Source organism: Neolamprologus brichardi, chromosome 14 (assembly GCF_056152115.1).
Source record: "Neolamprologus brichardi isolate AB-2024 chromosome 14, ASM5615211v1, whole genome shotgun sequence".
NCBI lineage: Eukaryota > Metazoa > Chordata > Actinopteri > Cichliformes > Cichlidae > Neolamprologus > Neolamprologus brichardi.
Genome location: NC_142117.1, coordinates 6799435 through 6822547, shown reverse-complemented (window position 1 = coordinate 6822547; position 23113 = coordinate 6799435). Strand labels below are relative to the sequence as shown.

At 41.6% G+C, this 23113-nt stretch overlaps 1 protein-coding gene across 1 annotated transcript in view; it reads right to left on the bottom strand.

The window, feature by feature from the left end:
* The window catches only part of lrrc75a (leucine rich repeat containing 75A), a 69393-nt gene extending 46842 nt beyond the window's left edge, over nucleotides 1–22551 (bottom strand). Inside the window, exons 1-2 of the mRNA XM_006809309.3 lie at nucleotides 21623–22551; nucleotides 11031–11159 (exon numbers count right to left, since the gene is read on the bottom strand). Of these exons, the coding sequence (XP_006809372.2) occupies nucleotides 11031–11159; nucleotides 21623–21874 (381 nt within the window). The 5' untranslated portion in view covers nucleotides 21875–22551. The remainder of the gene's footprint in view (nucleotides 1–11030; nucleotides 11160–21622) is intronic.
* Nucleotides 22552–23113: the final 562 nt, after the last annotated feature.

Below are 23113 nucleotides of genomic sequence, written 5' to 3'. Positions count from 1 at the left end.
TAAAACATCAGATATGTATCGGATTCAGTACCACATACGAAAGTGACCCAGGTCGGATTTGAAAGTATCAGATTTGTGTTGTTCACACTGTCATACCATGATCGGATATGAGTCGCATAGGGTCAAAAAAGTCGGATGACTTTATACCATAGTGAGGCATCCATTGTCTGTCCACATTTCACTTTAAGAGTTACTACACCTCTTAGAGTACTGGTCAGAATTTAATCAAACTTACACACAGTCCTTACCTGATGAGTCTTTACTTGTATCGCGCTAAAAGTCAAGCTCACATTTATCATTTTACTAAAATATATAATTACATTCATGAGCACATCACTGAGCCATAAATGATATCCTGGTTTGGGTAATAACTGAGATCTGTGGTAATAATTTTGTCATGGTCCAAGGTGTATGCCTTCTCCGGCAGGGAGGTCTGTAAGCCTTTCCACGTGTCCCTTGTTGTTGCCATTTTGTTTTGTGAGCATGTCTGCAGGTGGCACACAATCACCTGCTCTCCGATCAGTCTTCATCCTCAATCAGACTCTGCAGCATTTCAAACCCAGCTTCTCCTCCACTCCTTGCCAATCTGTCATATCTGCTAGCATGATACATGCACATGATAGTGAACTGTAAGGCTCAAGACTTCAATAAATGTACGTCATTCTTGGTTTAAGAACTATAATCCAGCTTTGCCCAGCTGCCAACTCTCTCAAACCCATATCTGCACCTTCCAGTCCAATCTGCCAGCTAAAGTAAAATAAATTCTTTACGCTTGGACTCAGTGGGTTGCTCTTTGGTCTCTGCGTCAGCAAATGTTTTAATAATTCAAGGGAATGGACTGGTAAACTCTATGAAGGCTTTAGAACCAAAGAAACAGCAAGAAGGAACAGAGAGTTAATGGTGGCTGAGTACACGGTATCTTGTTGTGACTACAGACAGTCTGTACAGTCTGGTGTCTGCATGCATGTAATTGAAAAACGTGCATACATATAATGATTGAGTAATGTAAACAGTAGATAATGAGAATCCCCATCAATACCCATGTTAAAATGCCCATCTTAACAGCTTTGAAAGCTTGTTCCATAAAACTGTTTTAGCCTCCTACATAAAAAAAACATTTTGGCAACTATTAAACTATAAAACCACTGATAAAACTATATTTTTATTCATTTGTCAATAAACTGTTTTGAAATCATTGCAATTGTTCCACACAATATTATAGAAATATGTCAAAAAATACATAAATAAAAATTTTATTTAAATTAAACTGAAATGACAAAATGTCACTAACAAAAATCTTGGCCACGACTATATACAGGTGATTTCATTCAGGTGGATTTTGTCAATGCTAAAGATAGGAGCATGGGTACTTTGACTGACAGGTGCACCAACACAGGTAACTGGTGCCTTTTGGAACAATTTATATTATGTTATTAAATTACTGATTTGATGGAATAACATAACATGGACTGGATGTTAACTAACAAAGGGGAAATAGAAATGATTCAATTAACGACAATTACCAATCCTTGCGATCCAAATGATTAGTTCTTACATTTATATAGATCTAGATTATCTATATGCGCTTCCTATTAGGCTGTGACGCTGGTCTCCTAAATTCGAGTCACTTATGCTACATTCACTACACAACCTGTGTGGTACAGGATCGTAGGGTGTGACTCTAACTCTCGAGCATAAACAGCTTGGATCGGTGTATTTGAGCCACACGACCTTCATGGTGATAAAAGCACTCCTATGGAAAGTCTTAAGGTTAGTCATGGGTTAAACCAAACAAATCAATCACTTTTTTCTTATGCTTGGTGCACTCTGAATCGCCTCTTCGCTGCTAGCTTCTTCAAATAGCTCCACGCTGTAAAAAGCACCTTTATCTGTGTTTGAATTAGAATGGCTCTAGCTGACATTTTGAATAAGTAAATGAAATAATTCAAATCTGATAATGTGATGAGGTGACAGACTGGCAAATATCTGACATTTGACTAACCGCAATATGAGCAGAGATGAACCCGCACACATCCAGGAACAGATACTGTTATTCTGAGCAAAGTCAAGCTGAACTGTTGGATTCACAGCTCGAGAAAAGTAGAGACACAGACGGATGGAACAACACATAGACAAATTAGAAATTAGAGCAGACAGAAGAGGTATGAAACAGGAGGAATAAAGAGGTAAAAGAACTGAGAGCAGAAAGAGAGAGAATCGGAGCAGCTGCAGTGATAAAGCAGCGAAGCTTTCCGCTGCTCTAAGTAAAGATTCACTAGTCACCCCACTTAGCTGGAGTCACACAGCAATGAATAGACCTTTCACCCACTCTGTGGAGGCTGCTGGGCTGCTGTTTGTGACACCAAATGTGTGAGAGCAAGTGAGCATTTGAGCGGCTGCACATATATCTAAAGCGTGCGCTTATTTTGTTAATCAGGTCAAATCCTTTAGCACATCTGCAGGCTTGTATCAGCATGCATGTACGTATGCTAATGATGGATGTTTCTTAACCTTAAATATGAATGTGTGCATTTGGATGTTGCGGCTGGTCTTCAGCAGCTGTTGTGTGTGTCTGTGTGCTTGTATTTAGAAAAAGGTGCAGGGTATGTGGCAGGAAGGATTAGCGAGTTATCAGAATGTGCTGAAAATCAGCTCCCAGCTGGCTTGGGGCTCTTTCAGTGGCAGAGCTGTCAAAGGTGGCAGAAGTATGGTTGGAATATGGTAGAAATGTGTGCTGGCAGGTTTATTTCAACATAAACCTCCTCAAATGTCTACATATCAATAAATAATTAATCAATCAAATCAAATCAGGGACCAGTGGTGCATGGAGCCTGTGCAACTAGCCAATTTATAATTCAGTTGGTACAGTTTCACAAGTTTTATCAACTACTGATCAAATCCAAAGTAGAGCTCCAGGTTGTGAACTTTCTCACATCATTACAACATTTTATTGTTGTTGATTTTTGGCAGGGATAGTTCAGTAGGTAGAGTGTTGGCCCCATGATCGGAAGGTCGGGGGTTCGATTCCCCTGAACAGCTACCCTGAGGTACCCCTGAGCAAGGTACCGTCCCTAAAAAACACTGCTCCCCGGGCGCCCAATGGCTGCCCACTGCTTCACTGAGTGAATGGGTTAAATGCAGAGAGGAATTTCCCCACGGGGATCAATAAAGTACACTTTCTTTCTTTATTTCCATCCATCCATACATTTATCTGACAATTTATCTGGAGTCACAGCAGTCTAAGCAGAGAAGCCCAGACTTCCCTGACCTCGGCCACCTCTTCCAGGTCATCCAGGGCGATACACAGTCGTTCCCAGGTTAGCCAAGAGACATAATCTCTTCATTGAGTCCTGGCTCTGTATTGAGGCTTCCTTCCCAGTAGGACATGCCTGATAGGTGTCCGAGAGGCATCATAGTCAGATGCCCAAACCAACTCAACTGTTAATTTATTTCAGGTCTAAATTGCCCTATGGAAATTCCCCAATTTCCCTATTTTTAAATATGTTTTTTTTTTCTAAGACTCAAGCTACAACTGTAGAGCTTGCTAATAAATATAATTAGGAAGTATGAACCTGTTGGGTAGAAAAATGAAGCCAAGGGTTACCGCCGCTTCCACAAGTGAGTCATTCATTAAAGACTCCCATGTTAAAACTTCCAACTAAACTGCATGTTTACAGCCTCAAATAAAAAACGGCAGGCTTCACTTCATAACAACTCTGTGGGAAGCGGGGCGGTTGGAGGTTTGATTTACCTGATAAACACTGGACTTACAGGCATGAACTGGCATTTCTCTGGACACATATTTGTTTCCCAACCTAAACTGACAATACAGCATCTATGCTCATCTTTATCTCTATGGTACTTACCCTACTGTTACCATCAACTTTATTTTTTACAAAAGAAAATATATCTTTTTACAGACAGGAAGAGTAAACAGACTTTTTTACAAAGTCCATCCATCCATCCATCTTCATCCGCTTTATCCGGGGCCGGGTCGCGGGGGCAGCAGCCTAAGCAAAGAGGCCCAGACCTCCCTCTCCCCAGCCACCTCCTCCAGCTCATCCGGGGGAACACCAAGGCGTTCCCAGGCCAGCCGAGAGATATAATCTCTCCAGCGTGTCCTGGGTCTGCCCCGGGGCCTCCTCCCGGTGGGACATGCCTGGAACACCTCACCCAGGAGGCGCCCAGGGGGCATCCTTACCAGATGCCCAAACCACCTCAGCTGGCTCCTTTCGATGTGGAGCAGCAGCGGCTCTACTCTGAGCCCCTCCCGGATGGCCGAACTTCTCACCCTATCTCTAAGGGAGATGCCAGCCACCCTTCGGAGGAAGCTCATTTCCGCCGCTTGTATCCGCGATCTCGTCCTTTCGGTCACTACCCACAGCTCGTGGCCATAGGTGAGGGTAGGGACGTAGATCGACCGGTAAATTGAGAGCTTCGCTTTTACACTCAGCTCCCTCTTCACCACGACGGACCGGTGCAGCGTCTGCATTACTGCAGCTGCAGCCCCAATCCGTCTGTCGATCTCCGGCTCCCTTCTCCCATCACTCGCGAACAAGACCCCGAGATACTTGAACTCCTCCACTTGGGGCAGGACCTCATCCCCGACCCGGAGTGGGCACTCCACCCTTTTCCGGCTGAGAACCATGGCCTCAGATTTGGAGGTGCTGATCCTCATTCCCGCTGCGTCACACTCGGCTGCGAACCGCTCCAGTGCGAGCTGGAGGCCCTCACCCGATGATTTTACAAAGTCAACAACAAAAAAAAGAATCAGCCTAAAATCATCATGTTCAATTGTTCAGCTGGTATCAGTTCCCACTGTTCACTCTTTAAGGTAGGCTACATAATTTACTTCTTCCTTTGTCTTTTCTACAGCAGTAAAAGATGCATCAGCGCCTGTGCTACACAGTGGATACTTCTTTGTTACACCCACAGCAGCTCTTAATCTTTTCATGTGAAAATGCAGCTTCGTATTATGTGCAGCTCTGAGGAGTGACAGCTGCTGGTAATTGATATCATTGCAATGAATTCCGATCAATTTTATTTCGATATTTCACCTCAAGGCAACTCTGGTTCAAGTTGATTAATTCAAATTACTACTTCAAATAATCAAATTTATAATAACTATTTAAAACCAGCAGTGGTTGGCACTGTTGCCTCACAGCAAGGAGGTCCTGAGCTCAATTCCACCATCAGGTCTTTCTGTGTGGAGTTTGTGAAGACACTTTTTGCTTTTGTGGTGCTGCCTGATGGGAATGTGTTTGCATAGTCTGGGTACTCCAGCTTGCTCCCAAAGTCCAAAGACATGCAGTTAGTGGGGATAGGTTAATTGGAAACTCTAAACTACCCATAGGTGCGAATGGTTCTCTGTCTATGTGTTAGCCCTGCGACAGATTGGCAACCTGTCTGGGGTGTACCCTGCCTCTGGCTCTAAGACATCTGGGATAGGCTCTGTCGCGGAGAGAACGGCAGAGAACGGATGGATATTTACACCCTTGACAGGCCACACCTCTAAGCAAACAATTTAGCTACTAGTTTTCCTTACAGTTTATGCTAAACGGTTCATTTTCTCATTGAATCTATGTTGACCTTATTACCACATGTAGTTTCCATTAACACTGAAACAGATATCTGACAGTCAGCCATGATTAATAAGCAATTACCCAATGCATAGCAATGTCACTGGGACTCTTGTCACTTGGATATTTTTTTCTTTCTGATTTTGAATTCTTACAGCTAACACGTCAAAAATAAATGCCAAAATAGTTACTTTTAGAAGTTGTAACAACTAACCCAACAGAAATTAAAACAACTTCATTCTAACTTAATAGACAAACTTCTATTAATGAAGCTATGAAATGACATTATGACGCATATGCTATGTGTCATAATCATTCTGTTGTCTGACTACAGAAATACTATAGTATTAATAGTATTCACAGCCTTCCAATACTTTAGAAGCAATTACAGGCTCAAGTACCAATAAACTAGTTTTCAGTAGATTTCTGGTCCTCCCCTAGAGTCCACCTTAAACTTCCACCACCACTGGCGTTGACAGTGCAGCCTCCGTGATTAATCATTTTCATAATTTCATAGAATTTATACCATAAAGGTAAAAAAAAATGCTCATTTTCTTCTTTGTGGGTCTTTAATTGTATAAAATGAAACATGCAGCAACTTTTATTAAACAGAAATATAACAGCTCATGCAGTCTGTCTGGAAAACTACATTTAGTAACACAACACAGCACATTAATATATATACCTGCTTCTTTAGATGGACGTTTGATGAAAGGTCACTTTGCTCCACATTTGACTTGATGAATAGGATGCAGTTTGATTTGCTGTAAAATCAATACCTGCTCATCTGGGATTGACTGTAATGTGTTCATATCTACGTGTGTGGGAGTTGCTTTATTATCGATAGTGGCAGTATTATCCAGGAGTGTGCTTTCTTTCTGATGTTTAGTTTTCCTTGTTAGTTGAAAAACAGAAGCTCGATATGTATTTCAGGGTCCGTTTCCCCGTTCATTCACTTATAGAGGATGTTGGATAATATTATGCACTCGACAATTGCATTTGTGTTTACGCACTAATCTGCTAATCCTGTCCTTAGCTAAAAGGTTCTCAGGACCTTTGTTTAGTTATAAACAGTGTGATTAATACTCCACTGACTTTACTGCTTTTTATACTATCCGACAAGCTTCATCGAGAAATTTGATACTGGAAAAAAAAAATGCAACATAACAGCAGCAGCAGCAGCAGCCATACACACAACCACCACAGTATAAAATAAAGTGGAAGTGCAGCACTCAGTGCGCATTGTGCTAAGGAAAACATGCTCAGTCCGCCTCAAAGCAGCCGGCTTTATGCAAGAGCAGGTTGAGTGCTGGGTGGAAGGGGTCTCCTTGAAGACGCTTTTTCCTTTTGTGGTGCTGCCTGATGGGAATTTCCTCTGTATAGGGGAAGCTGTGGACCAGTGTGGGGAACTGCCCGGATTCTCAGGGCTGCAGTGACAAATGCCGGAATAAAAAGAAATGCATTCACACAGTCAAAGATCTGTCAAATATTATATTACTCTGCTTTTGTAGTTCATAGTTTTGGTTTTGCTACAAGTCTACCTAGACTTTACTGTTTCAGTTGACTCTCACACTCTTGCCGTGTACCTGTCAAATGCCTATAAAAACATCAAGATTAAATATCACCTTATATATGCCGAACCAGTTCATCTGCCCTTAGGAAACAAGGCTTGATGAAACAGTCGAATATACAGGACTGAGCATCTGACAACATATAACGTATTAGAGGCTCAAATTAGATCTTCATGCAGCCAAAGACAAAACATTTATCCTTAACAAGGTGTGAAATTGTTTTTCAATAAAAATAATTAGCTGTCACACAAGGGAATACAGAGAGGCTGTTTTATCCAAGCCTTACAAACATAACACACTCACTGGCCCCACTTCATTAACTCAAATACCTAAGTCAGTCAGACTGCAGCAGCTCAGTAATGCAGTTAGGCATGTAAACATGGTCAAGACAACCTGCTGAAGTTCAAACCTGAAGCCTCAGAATGGGGGTGAAATGGGAATTAAGTGACTTTGAACATAGCATGGTTTTTGGTGAAAGAAAGGCTGGTTGCAATATGTTAGACACTGGATTTTCCCACAGAACCATCCATCATCTAGGGTTTACAGAAAATGGTCTGAATAAAAGAAAATGTCCAGTGAGCAGCAGCTCTCTGGTGAAAATGCCTCATTGAAGCAAGTGAATAGAACTGAATCTTCAAGATTCAAGATTTTTTTCTTGCTGTGTCTCATTATGCCAGCAGGTGGCAGTACGTTAGTCGAGTCGTCTGTGTCGCTGCTCCGTCCACGTGCAGAATCATGTCAGGAAAAGTCGGGAGAAAGCGCCAGAGTCCAATTTGGGATTATTTTGAATATGACTGTGTTTTGGATAAAGCAAGTGTCTTGTAGTGGAAAGAGACAAATTATGAGGGACATTTCTAAAGGGAAAAAAATCCCACAAACCTTAAAGTGCACTTGAAAAGCTCACACAAGAAGGCTAACCTAGCTTACCTTGAGAAGGTAAGGGAGCACACTCAACCCTCATCCCCAGAAAACAGAAGCTAACCCCAGGCAAGGCAGCGTGATGCATCCCGAGACAACAGGACGGGGATATCTACACAACTGTGTGAGTCAATTACCTTCATAAAGTTTATCAATTCACTTGAACCAAAATTACGAACACCCGGTGCTGCGAGAGTTAATAGTCTCATTGGGGCCAAGATATACATTTTATAGTTGCCTGGTATCAATGGTTGTTCATCTGCCTTTATTTATTTATTTAAAGAACCCATAGGTGGGAATGTGAGTTGTCTGTCTCTGCGTGTTAGCCCTGCGACAGACAGGCGACCTGTCCAGGGTGCAGTATGGTAGCTGGAATAGCAACATACCCAAGGATAAGCAGAAGAGAATGACTGATATGATGAAACTGGGATTTTGTTACACTTAATTATTGCAAACACAACTAAAACTATCACTGAAACTAATCAAAACTAAACTGAAACTAAGGATTTTCAAAAAAATTAAAACTAAACTAAACTAGCAAACAATTGGTAAAAACTAATTAAAACTGATATAAAATTGAAAATGTGAAGTCAAAACTAAATAAAAATAAAAACTAATGAAAATTGCAAAACTATTAAAACCCTGGTTCAGACATTTTTCATAGTGCATGTTTGAGGTGTATCGTTTCATTTCCAAAAAACTAATTTCAGTGGGCTACACACTGAACTTACAGCATAGAAACAAAGCATTGATTCTATCGCACTAATATAAATTTGTTGGTGTCTTACTAGATCGATTGGCCCACCTCTAAATTACGTGGGGACTACAAAGATTCCCTGCAGAAGCCTAAATCAGGCATAAAGTATCATCAGAGGGTGGCTGCTCTCAGTTTTAGGCATGTCTAGGCTTGTATCGGTGTGTACGAGGGAACGCAAACACATGGTATCCCTATATAATTGAGCTTTCCACAGACATACACACTAGTGATGGGATTTCCGGCTCTTTTTAGAGATCCGGCTCTTTCGGCTCGGCTCACTAAAAAGAGCCGGCTCTTCAGGTTGTTTTGTTGCTTTAATTATTTAATCATTAACAATAATATAAAATTATGCAGAAAAGGAATTACTAATGTAAAAAAAGTGGTTTTATTTATATATGTTTATATATGGCCCCTAGAGACAAAGCACGTACAAACTCTGAAGCATATACAAACTCCAAAAAGCACGTACAAACTCCAAAACACATTTCTAGCGTTAACTGAACTTCCAAAACAGAGCTACCCAGATCACTTAAATTACACAATTGAAAGCATGTGTGTATTGTTTGTGTATTTATAGACAAGCACTCATATTTATTCAAATAATTAAAAAAAAAAAAAGTTCATTTACCTGTTACTACCACACACCAAATCCGGTTGTTGATACTTCCTGGCTTGTGTAGCCACTAGGTAACAAAAGCTCAACACTGCGCCCTAGAAACCTGGAGCACTTCTGTTGTCTTTTGTACGTGTTTTGAGTTTTTACGCGTTTTGGAGTTTGTGCGTGCTTTGTCTCTAAGGGCCACCGTAAATATACTTTATTTATTCACTCCACATAAAATGTAATAAATAAATCATATAATACAAAAACCAACTAGTCACAGTTCAACTTTTAACTATTTAAATTTTCAGCTTTTTCCTTTTAAACAAATTTAACGTGAAACAACACAAAACACTGCAAACCACAACACAATTAAATATAAATTAAAATATTAAAACAAAAAGAAGATGCACATTCTCTGTCATATGGGCCTGCATGATTTCTGAATCCTTTATCATCTGCAACTGAAAATAGTGGATGATTACTATACCTTTCTAATGTGACGTTGTTGTCCCTCGCTCACTTTCTCTCTGGCTCTGTTCCTGTGCTACTGTGAGTGTAACTAACGCCCCTCCCCCCTCTGCCCAGCACAAAGTACAGGCCGCGCGTGCGGAGTTTAGCGGAAAAAAGGGCGAGAGAGAGGGTGAGAGAAAGAAAAAAAAAACAAACCTCACGGCTCACAATAAGGAGCCGGCTCGCGTCGTTCACTTCAAAGAGTCGGCTCTAAGAGCCATTTCGTTCGTGAACGACCCATCACTAATACACACTCACACTTGCCAGTGTAATTAGCAAATTCTGCCATGATGACGCACAGCTGGTAAAAATGTATTGACTCTTGGGTAATAATAGGTCTGCACTAAATATTTGCCATTAGTGTTTCTTTGCCTTTTCTCTGTGGAAGTTGTGCAGATATGCAATACTTATTTTTCACATCTCAAGCATTCTGTTTTCACAGCGAACCCATCAAATTAAAGTGCAAAGCCTGCTTTAGAAAGGTCAGGATTTAATGGCCACAAATCACTCACATATAGATTCTACCAATTAGTTAATCGTTTCAGTAATGTTTCTGCATCATCATAGGCTGACAACATTGAAATGGAGTCAGTGTTTGCTGGAAAAAAGACTTTTAGCGCAGCCAGCTTCAGGGCAACAGTGTTTCCCAACAGAATGTACTGAAATGACACATCAGGCCTCTGAATTCCTATCTTCATCTCCATCACTCCTTCTTTCTTGCATTATTCATTGTGCGTCGCTGCTGCCATGCTCTCTTTCCCTCTCCTTTTCTGTCCTTCAGTGACACACTGGACTACATGAGTGAACAAACACAAGCAGCAGTAGTTCCCTCAAGGATGCACATATAATACACAGCCACTTTAGAGCACTTCCGTAACCAAATAGTATCAAAGAAATGAGTCAGGAGATCATCTGATAGCAGCAACGCAATAAATAGCATCAGTCAGTGACAGTGTGTGTGTTTATGTTAGCATGCCCAGGAGCCTTTACAGTAGGAGGTACTAGGTTTTATTAACATTTATTTACACTGTGTGTGTGTGTGTGTGTGTGTGTGTGTGTGTGTGTGTGTGTGTGTGTGTGTGTGTTTGTCCTACCGTCTTAGGGCAGTGTACGTATCGCGCCAGACTGATAATCAGATCATGCGTGATGGGATCAACCAGGTTTCTGAAGCTGGCGTAGCGGTACAACACGTCATCCAGTGATGTTGATTCCATGCCTAGGTCCTACACACACATTAAGTAAGACCATATGTATTAGCAATATATTTATGTAGCACATTTCATATAAACAGGCTCTACATTAAAAAAAGGAAAGAAAATGAGGGAAAAAAGAGAAAAGAATACAGGTTCCATGACTGCTACGAATTCATTCATTCCCTCATATGTAAGTCCGAGCGACGTTTACATTCTGAATGCAGCTTTTTAAACTTCCCGACCCCCTAAAGCATTGAATTAAAGCCCTCTGAACTGCTTCCTGCTGTCTGACTGTCTGGTTTCTGGAGAGCAGGCCAAAAAACAAAATTTGTCACATCTCAAGCCCCATCAAAGCCGATGAAGCATAAACCTGTTGGCAGAGCTTCATGCATGAACAGCAGTCTTGTTAAAACTTCAAAAGTCAACATGAATGACAACGCCACATGAAAGTGTGCAGGAGAGGATTAGACTGCCACAGTTGAAAGTATTTTGAGGAAAAGCTCCTGTCACTGACTATAATATGAAGCCTAAGGCAGAGCACAGGCTGTGTATGCTGGATGCAGTACAACTGAGCAAAACAACCATGCTATGCTATTTGTTCGAGCTCAAGACACTGATGACATTAATCATTTACATTATCCATCATGCTCCATTATAAGCACCCAAAAGTTGATTTGTTTGGGAACAAAATTAAAAGATTAAAACACTAGCAAAGCTTTATGTTTGGGTTTTTAACAAGTACAACAAGAGTATGAGAGTGCTCCATGTAACACAAATACTACTGTCAATCTTGATGTTTTTAGAACTAAACTAACAGCAGGACCAAAAATTGTAAAGTTTGTCCTGAGTGTGGGAGTAAAGGAAAGGTCACTTTCTTGGTAGCATGAATGTGCTCATTTCATGGCAATCTGCCAATTAGATTGTGAGAAATCCTGACATTTTGCTCTAGCTCGTGCAGTGTGCAGGGGAAAGGTTTAATCTAGGCACAAATTTGTTCTGTAAACGTCTGGTCCAGCTCCCAAATACATAACTGTAGTTCTAAAATACTACATTTATTTCCTGCTTGATCCTGTCAAAGCAGAAAACGCTGGAACACCAAAATATTCTGCATTTACGCTTTGCAGACCACGAGTGAGCTCTAGGACTCTGAGTTTTTTCTGCTTGAGTGCTCATTTTTAGCTGTGCTGCTGGCAAGACGTTGTGGATGGTAATGTCCTTCTGCTACCATCCAAAGCATCAGCCTATATATTTTACATATATTCAGGGTTTAGTAACAACTTCTCCTCCAGCTCCATCATCAGATCAACTAATTTATCTAATATCACACTTTCAAAGCTAATGACCATGCTTAAAGCTTAGGCTGCACTTTAATAAAAAATGTCACTAAATATTTCTTGATGCATGCTCAATCATCCAAATAAGTAAATTCCCAAAAGTTCATTCTGTTGTGGTTGAATCAATACACTGTGTGCACAATTATTAGGCAAGTGAGTATTTTGGCCATATCATAATTTTTATGCAAATTTTCAAGCTGTATAAACTTGTGTGCTTATTGGATTTAAGCATATCAGGTGATGTGTATTTGCAAAATGAGTGAGGGCGTGGCCTGGGAAGATCAACACTCTACATAAAAGTGTGCGTAATTTCTATGCAGCTTCTCTTCCTTAAGCAAAATGGGCCAAAAAAAAGATTTAAAAGGTATTTCAGAGGGATGCAGCAGTCTTGAAACTGCTAAGATATTGGGGCGTAACCACATCAAATGTTTTGTTGCAAACAGCAAACAGGGTCGCAAGAAACATATTGAGAAAAAAAAGACGGAAATTAACTAACAAAGATTTGAGAAGAATCAAAAGTGAAGCTATCAGGAACCCATTATCCTATAGTGCTGCCATATTCCAGAACTGCAGCCTACCCAGAGTGTCCAGAAGTACAAGGTGTTCAGTGCTTAGAGACGTGGCCAAGGTAAGGAAGGCTGAAACCCCACCACCACTGAACAAAACACACAAGTTGAAACATCAAAAATGGGCCAAGAAATATCTGAAGACAGATTTTTCAAAGGTTTTATGGACTGATGAGATGAGAGTGACTCTTGATGGACCAGATGGCTGGGCCTATGGCTGGATCAGTAAAGGACACAGAGCTTCACTTTGACTCAGACGCCAGCAAGGTGGAGGTGGGGTACTGGTATGGGCTGGTATTTATTAAGATGAGCTAGCTGGACCTTTTCAGGTTAAAGATGGCCTCATAATCAAACTTACTCCCAGTTTTCTTCAAGCAGTGGTACAGGAAAAAGTCTGCATCTTTCAAGAAGACTAGTACTTTTATGCAGGACAATGCTCCATCGCATGCATCGAAGTACTCCACTGCATGCTTAGCCAGTAAAGGCCTTAAGGATGAAAAAATAATGACATGGCCCCCCTTCCTCATCTGACCTAAACCCTATTGAGAACCTGTGTGCCCTGCTTAAACAATTGATTTACAGTAAAGGAAAACAGTACACTTCTCTGAACAGTGTCTGGAAAGCTGTGGTTGCTGCTGCACAAAAAGTTGATCATCAACACATCAAGAAACTGACAGACTCCATGAATGGAAGGCTTGTGAGGGTAGCTATATCGGTCACTGATTTTCTTTGACATGTCAGAAATGTTTATATGTAAATTCTGAGTTGTTTTATTACTCTTACTTTAATAATTGTGCACACAGTTCATAGTTACTAAAAAAAAGTTGCCGTAACCACATGGCAAAAACCATTTAATATACTTATAACTGCAAAGAAATATAGTTTTGGTATATTTTCTTTTGAACTGCAAAGTTAACATTTGTGAGACCAACTGAGAGTGAGGGCAGGATTTCTGTTTTTTTGTTGTTGTTTTCTTATAAAATACCGGAAAAGATATTGAGCAAAAACAGTTTGCCACTTTGGGATTTTGTCAAAATGTATTTCACTTTGGGGTAAAGTTAGCGTTCCCCAAGATCAAACTTCAAGCTCAGATTTATAGTCGTGATTTATTCGCTTCGTAAAGAAAATGTTGAAATTGTATATTTTCATTATATGTGTGGTCTGTATATGTCCCGTGTAACAGGATGCATATTGTATCCAGTATGTAATTTGCTCTACTAACTTTTTTATCTAGACCATTAATATTTGTGTGGATGCTAGAGTGCTGCTTGGAAAACGCTCTGAGAGAAAGAATGTGTGTAACAAATATCCAGACACTTTTTAGCCTGTAGGTAAGTGCAGATATATTTTCATGTGTTTGGATTTGTTTTGCAGGCAGTTTATTGCCAGCTGAGTGGCATCAGGACCGACCTTTAGAAATGAGCGAGACTGATGGATGCTCAGTCTCCTAGAGAAAGCTATGACTCACTGAGGTTTCCATGCTGCTTATTGTTCTGCGTAGGAGTGGCTGCAAATAATGACAGCAGCTTCGACTGACACACACAAACACACACACAAACACATACACACACACACAGGGACATTAATCAGCGGCTGTGTTTTCAGATAACGGTGGCATTAATAGTTAATAATCACCACATAAGAGAAACGTATGATTAGTTCATCAACAGGTGTATGTTATAGTGGTCAGCGACAGTAGCCTGAAAATAATTGGCTAGTGTTAAACCTTTCCACAATCTCTGACTTCTGGCTTACAAACCTCTGGACTAACGATGAGGTCTGATCTGTGAAGTACACTAACAAGTGACTGGAAGAAAAGAAATCTGTCAGCAGAACTTGTTACCAGTAGTAATGGATTTAATGAATATATGGAAACAAAAGTATCCATTTTTGCTCAGTTTAGGACACTGATTATATTTCTAGAATTCTTCCAAGTTTCTCCAAGAGCCTAATTTCATGTTTCAATACCACACTAACAATAGAACAGGGGGGGAAAGGACAAGACGGGGACAAACAGTGCACTTACAGAAAAATAAAAAAACAAAGATAGTTGGATAACTCATTAGGATGTGGTAATAACCGGGAACATTTAGCGTGTGATAGGAGAGACTGTATGTGTGTGTGATACTTCTATTAGTTAACAGCTCGAGAGAAGAAAGAGATTTTTTTTTACATTAGCTACTAATAACAACAATCATTATGGAAAAAACATATAAATAATAATAATCACTATCATCGTTATCGTGTGCGTTCATTTATATTCACTCCAGAAAGGTATTACATTATTAACGTTACCCTCTTATGAAATATACATGACAAAGCATAAAAATGCATAGTCTAATATCCTGGCCTCTGTGTGTCAAATGCATAGCCACTCACACACATGCATACTGAGAACAGTTCTAGTGAAAGCAAAGTCCACACTAATTAGGATCGGTCAACATCAAAGCAGTGGTTGGAACCCGGCTGAATATTAACAAAGGTGGAGCTGAAGAGACGCGGCAAACACAATGGATCAAGTGCAGCTCTTTGCTAAATAAAAGGAAATGGCAACCGAGGCAGGTGGAGCTATATATGAAGCAGATGTTTACCCTCATCAAAAATCACATCCTGACCAAACAGTGTGCGCCACCTCTGACAAGACAGGCCTCCATTTTGTTATTTTTGTAAGAGAATCTGGACCGGGATCTCGCATTTGGTAAAGAATAAGAAAATAAATGCCATATTTAACAGCCTTGCACAAACACGAAATGACATGTGGAGCAATCACAGTCGATTGTCACTGTCGATAAAGAGCCACCTCGACAGGACAAGACTCGGCTGACAAAGGACACTCTTTTGAGGATGCCAATGTTCACATTTTGGACAGAGAAGACACGGTTTGAAAGAATCCATCTATGTCCACTGTAAACGACCATCTTTGAACAGAGGCGGTGGCTTACGACACCAACCGTCTGCCATCTATAATCCAGTTTTGAGATCCTTTCCCAGACACCTTAACGCCCACTCACATTCTGGACCATTTGACCTCAGGAAATCACATGATAGGGTGGGGGTAGGTTTCACAGCGGCTTCACCCGAAACCTTGGCTGATTGTGACCCACACCCGTTTTCCCCCCTTGGCTAGTGTGATTACGTAGAGTATCAACAGGGGGTTCATGACCCACTTGGGGGACACTCCCCTAAGACTTAAATCTGGGACTCTTCAGCATTTGACGTTAGAATTGAAGAAGCTTCTTGAATGAGAGGTGAAACATCTTCAAGCAACTCAAAGAAGTCCAGACGTTTTTCTTTCCAAGCTCCTTAGACTACGATGACCTGGATGACTGAGAACCTTCACAGACACTGTCGATTATGTATTTATTTATTATTAACATGGTGCCAGCCTGTGGTTCGGCTTCCGCGACTCCCTCCCTGTCGAAACCATCAGCCGCAGTTTTGGCTGAGGGCAACAAGGGATCTGTTTCCGACAGGCCAGCTTGGTGCGCTAGCCGTTTTTGGAGACCGTTAGTTAGCTACCATCCGGCAACACGAAATAGCCAACACTCCTGACTGTGGACAGCTAGCTAGCCTATGAAACTAGCTAGCTTCTTAGGCTAGCTAAGAAGCCACAGCCATCTTTTATATTCAATCTATGCACAAAAGTTATATAGTGTATATGCTGATCATATATTGGTAGTCAGATAGTTTTTACTATTATATGTATGCAGACATTAAAAAGAAATTCTCACATGACTATATCTTTTTTTCTTTTTTAATTTTTGTTATTTAGATTTATTTTATCATATTTTTATTAATCCAATGGCGAGTCTGTTCTAGTCTGTTCTTCTAATAAACAGGTTAACTGGCTAGTTTATTATGACAATTATGAGGGAAAGAGTTTTATTTTTTTTAATCTTGTTTTTCTATCTATAAAACAAGGGGCAGCTGATGTAACTGTTGGGGCTTCTTTCATGATGTTTTGACTGCCATGTCATTGTCTCTATTGAAATGGTGCACGACCGATCTTGAATTTGCTTATTAGCACTGCCGGCAGGACTCAACCCATGGTGATTCAAAGAGCCGCGGACAATATGAATCATTCAATCAAATGGCACCACGTTGAGACACTGCCCCTCAAGTGCTGATTAGACAAAAATAAAAGATGGCTGAGCGAACATCAGTGCAATGTATGGAGACAGATCCACTCTTTTATGACGTGCTTTATCAAAACAGCACAAAACTCCACAGGAAACCTCTGCAGTTCTGGGAAAACAGCGAATCTTTGGAGGCTCTGGACACAAATCATGCTGCTGTAACATGAAGTCACGGTCTTTGTCTTGGTGTCCTTTACAGTTCACTTCCTTGGTTATTTTGAAGGTTTTCCTGTGTTTTTACATCCTTACTTTTTCTTTTCCCCACTCTTTCAGTGTCATACACAGAGTTGAAACATCATAATATCCCTTTCTCCTTGATGTGGATTTAGTCTATGCTTGTTTTAATTTTTGCCATTTTTCTGTTCAGCCCTCATCACATTTCTAATAAAATAATTTTAGCAGCACATGTCAGAGTCGAACCTTATCCATAACGGTAGATTTGCATTTCATTTGTGTTTTCTAAAATCACTGCCACAATTCAGATCTATGGGATACCTCCTCACAAGGCAGGTGCCATTCTTTCATCGCATGTTTGTGATGAAACAGAGTTTGGTGAACCAGACTTACTCCCTGCATTAAGCTCCACAGGCTTTCAGCAGCTGACTGGCATCTTCATACATTAGAGGCAACCACAACGCTACACCACTGCTGCTACTACTACTGAAACCCTGGTCACATGTGATGGCTTCAAAAACATCCCATGCAGCTGAGTGGAAACACCTGAAGGAACCCTGCCAGATAAATTTAGCGCCAGTAAAACACGCTCCGGCGCTCTTTCTTACAGTTAAGCGATCAGCTGTGAGGGGGCCCGGGGGCGAACGGTGTAGAGAGATGCCAGTTTTTGGTTGCGAGTTAATTGAAGAGCAGTGATTGAGAAGAAGGCCTCATTATCTCCTAACAGAGCTCCTGTTTCATTAATCAATGTCTACTTGATTCAAGCTCACCAGTTTATCGCCATTGTTTCCAAGCAACAATAAGGAGACGCTCGTAACCAACACACTCTTCAAAATCAGCGCTTCACTTTCATCTCTCCTTGTTTCCTTTTCCCTTCTCTCTCTCTCTGTCATGTTTCCCTCTAAGTGCTGTCTTTCACTGTCTCTGAAATCACTCACCACCACTTCTTGTCTGTCCTCTGCTTTAGCTGAACACTAATGGTAGTCTTTCTTTTTTCTCTCCTCCTGCTTCCCTTTATTCATAGTAATTGTCTTTATCCAATTCATCCTGTTTCTGTCCGCCACATACTGTTCTGGCAGAGCACAGGCCCTACGCAACATGAAACTAAATATCATCATTATATTACTGGAACTCCTCCAATTATGCCTTCATGACCCAACATCAAAACCTGTTATTATCTCTATTATGTTAATGCAAATGTAAGGCAACCCAGTTTGTTTTCAGCCTTATCCATTTGCCCTCTATAGCTTGAACACCCTGCTGATAAAGAAATACAGACCACATCCTTCAGTCTCCAACATCCCTGAGTACCTATTTGGTACTGTTTGGTGCTCAGGAAGCAGCACCTCAGGCTTATAGACATACAGCTTCCCCAGATTACTGTTTACTGATTACTCAGTGCTAGTTGGACGTTTTCTTTCCACCACTCAGCATTACAACAAATGGCCTAAATCCTCCATCACTATGCTAGGCTATACATTTTATTATAAATAAAATAATGAATAAATTATTATAAATAATAACATAAATAATAATTATTTGATTATTATTGTTACTGACACAATGAGAAAGAACAAGGTGCTGATAGAGATCTTGTAGATATAGTAGTGGCCGCTACAGTGGTTAAATTGATTGCCATTAGGTAGAGGTACCTGAAGCAGCCATATAAGCTGCTTCTGAAGTGGAAAATCTCTAAAAACAAACAAACAAACAAAACAGATCTAAAAGTAGCTCATTCTTTCAAGAGGAAATAGTCTGAAATTCCTACAAGAAACAGGAACCATTTGGGGAAGTCGATTTTTCTACCTGTTTCAAACTAAATCTAAATCAGTTTTTGTTTCAGGCAGTTCTGCTTTCAGGAGGTTTACGAGCATCTGACTTGGAGCTTGTGATGCTGAAATAGCTGATTGTGAAAACAGAAACAACCAATAATAACAAAATAAAAGAATAAGTGCTGGAGGAACTTGTACCTGTTGGGAAAAAAATCAACTTGAGCAATTAAATTAATTCTTGAAGAATTAAGTTTCCTGAAACTTTCTGTGGAACTATAGTAAACCAGTAAGCATTCTGGTTCATTTCAACATCTTATATGCCTCATTTTCCCATTTTTGTGGTTACTGGCAGTCTAACATGGAGTGTAAGTGGGGAAAAAGCTATGCACAAAATATGAATTATGAGTCTTTCTAGATGGAAGTCTCAGGTCTGTTTGGAAGTGCTTATCTCATTAGATCCCACACTAGGGATCACAGCCTGGAGAAAACTTACTAGATGACCAAATTACCAGCATATTAACGTTAATTTGTTTTACATGGAAACAAAAATTGTTTCTTTCCACGTCTTGAAATTAGCTAGACACAGCCTCACATGAACTACAAAACATTGCATATTACACTGTGTCACTATTATTTCATCATGTGAAAACATAAAGTATAATCTCAGTTACGAAAACGTTGGGACACTGAGTAAAGTGTAAATAAATACAAAATGCAACGCCTTAAAAATCTCACATATCCATATTTGATTCGAAATGGGATACCTAAGGCATATCGAACATTTAAATGAACAGATTTGACTATTTCATGAAAAATATTAGCAAGAAACAAGTTCAGGAACATTTTTACACTGATTGGTTACTTCAAAAAATCAGTTGAAAATGTATTAAAAGATCATCTGAGGGAGCCAGTGATTCTCAGAAGTGTAGACAATTGCAGATTAATACACCACTGTCCAGACTTCTAAATTTGCAAAGATTTTGAATATCTCATCATCTCCAGTACATGACATCATCAAAAAGACTCAAAGAATCTGGAGGAATCTCTGTAAGCAAGGGACAAGGCCAATCCTGTATTGGATGTACTTGACCTTCAGGCCTTCAGACAGCACTGACAGACGTGATCAGGAACACTTCCAGAAATCACTGTCTCTGAACACCCACGTATGCAGGTTAAAGCTCTGTCATGCAGAGAAGAAGCCATATGTGAACATGATTCAGAAACACTGCTGTCTTCTCTGACCCAAAACTCATTTAAAATGGACTGAAAGTAGAAAACTGCTCTGTGATCAGATCAATCCAAATCTAAAATTCTTTGTGGGAAACATGGACAGCGTATCCTCCAAACTAAAGAGGAGAGGGCCCTTGCTATCAGCATCTCTGGTGATACTGGGGTGCATTATTGCCTATCAAAACGGTAGATTGCACATCTGGAAAGGTATACACCAGGGGTGTCCAACTCCAGGCCTCAAGGGACAGTGTCCTGCAGGTTTTTAGATGTATCCTTGAGCCAACACAGCTGATTTATATGGCTAAATTTTACCTCCTCAACATGCCTTGAAGTTCTCCAGAGACCTGGTAATCAACTAATCATTTGATTCAGGTGTGTTGACCCAGGGTGAGATCTAAAACCTTGAGGCCTGGAGTTGGACAACCCTGGTATACACAGGTTTTAGAGCAGGGGTCCCCAACTCCAGGCCTTGAGGGCCGGTGTCCTGCAGGTTTTCGATCTCACCCTGAGAACCTTCACAGACCTTTGTGTTAACGTTTGCTTATCACTGCCATCTGCCACCAGTGCATAGAGCTTTGATCAGTAAATAGTAACAGAACAATTCTGATGAAAATCTCCAAAGTCCAAACAGTAATCTGGGAAAGCTATGTGTCTATAAGCCTCAGGTGCTGCTCCCTGAGTTTGAGTCACGAGGGGATAAACTATAAACACTGCCAGTGTATGGGCTCTGTGAAGTGTGTCGAAATCAGTTTCTTCCCTCACTGTCTTCATCTTTTCTTTTTAGTTTCCTTACTGTCACAGTAATAAACACACAGATTGTTTCTCAGAATTTTACCCCTGTCATCCTCAGACCCTTCCCTTCTCTGCCGCTCTCCACATCATCCCATTCAACTGGTGGCATTTTCTTTCTCCTGCTTCCCTTTTGTTTCTCGCCACACCAGATTCTCCCAGCCTGTTGTTGGGCTTTTTCTTCTCTCTGTAGCAACAGCAGCATCCAGACTGAGAGAGGTTGTAAATCACAGCACTCTCTCCACTCTGTACCCATGCAGCAGAGTCAGGCACTGCCAGGCATACTTGCAGGGAGGACGTCAATTCATCAGGCATGCAGGAAGTCAGTCTCTGAATGGCTTCAGTCAGTGAGCATCAGCGGATAGTCTGAGCCTGGCTTCTCTTTCAGCATCACTGTTGACATTAACTTAAGGTAATACAGCACGACAGGAAAGAACAGAGGAAGTGTGCAGAAAGAAAAAGCATCATTCACACAGCAGACTAAGCGGCTACCTGTCGGAGCGTCTTCAGCATCTCCGTGGCCTCATCCTGCTTGCCCTGTTTGGCCATCAGCATCATCTCCTGGATCATGCCGATGCGCCGCTGGTAGGGTGGCGGTGGCGTCCCGCTACGGCTCAGCCTGTCCCCTGACTTCAGCATGAGGGAGGCTAAGATGTCTCCCCGCTCCTTGGTGGGTGTCCGCTTCCAACTGTGCTGAGGACTGGCTCCTGCAGGCTCCTGGCCTTTACCCTGCTTGGCACCCATGGTGCTGCCTCTTAATGTGAATTGTGGCAACAAAGAGATTGGTCCCACAGAGCAGTCATGCAGGGGCAGCTTTGATTCCTGTGTCAGACACCTGCTTCAGTAAAACGTCAGCAGCTCATCACGTCTCTGTGAAATGTGGAAAGTGTGCCTGCTCCCAGAGTACAGCACAACACTGCAGATACGCTGAGAAGGAGCGCTGGTAGTTTTATGCTGTTACTCACAGGAGCTGGAGCTCATGTAGGGAACAGGTCTTTGGATGCTGCCTGCCGCATGGCCGCAGAGCGCGGACTCAGCAGAGTCAGGCTGCCGGGGAACCCCAGCAGTGAGTCTGCCTCAGCGACAGCCTCCTATCCCGGACCCAACTTCAGCACCAAATATTTACCCTCTCCTCCTCCTCCCGAGCTGTCCTCTAGAACACAGCGCTCTGTCCTGGAGCAGAGGAGGAGCAGCGGGCGGAGGATCGCTGCTGCATGAAGCAGGGCATGGCAGTGTTTACGTCTGCGGTGCTCCTCGTTCTGCCCTGTCCCTCCTCGGCCGCTGGAAGTCCCGCTGTACCTGCAACAAAAGCAGCGCTGGTCCTCCTCCCGGCCTCACTCTCCATCATTCGCAGGCAGGAAGCAGAAGTCGCATCCGCGCCTCGTCCTGCTGTGTGCAGGCGGCTGCTCAGCGGGCTTTGACAGAAGGGGCCGGACTGAGGTGTCCCCTCCCCGGGACCGAATTATGTATCGCACCCTCTGTTCGAGTGCACGGGGGCGCGCAGCGAGTGCACGTGACTGCAAGTCTTCCTTCCTCCTGGCGGGGTGATGAGGAGAGGCAGGAGGAGGGCCGGGAGGGTATGAGCACTGCCAAGTGTCTAGTTTCACGGCGCTGACGCTCCGTCTCCGCGGAGGAGGTTTTTCAACCAGAGTCCATTCAAAATGTGTCGGTTTGTAGCTGCACTGCTCACAGGCAGAAATGGACAGGGTGTATCCGTCGAGATGAGTCATGCATTTTAAACTGTAATCTTCTAGGAAAATCGGCCAATAGCGGACCTTGATTTAAGCATTTTGTATCTAACTTTTTTTTTAAATTTATTTTTTGCGGAAATTGTCAACCACAACACCAACTTACAAGTTAATACCCGATTAGAGTGGATCTACTTTGTGCACTGCTCTGTGCAGTCACTTTTATTTAAATCACACCTAAAGGGGCTTTAAATTGTAAAATAAAGAGCCCACAGAAAAAACCCCAACAATCACT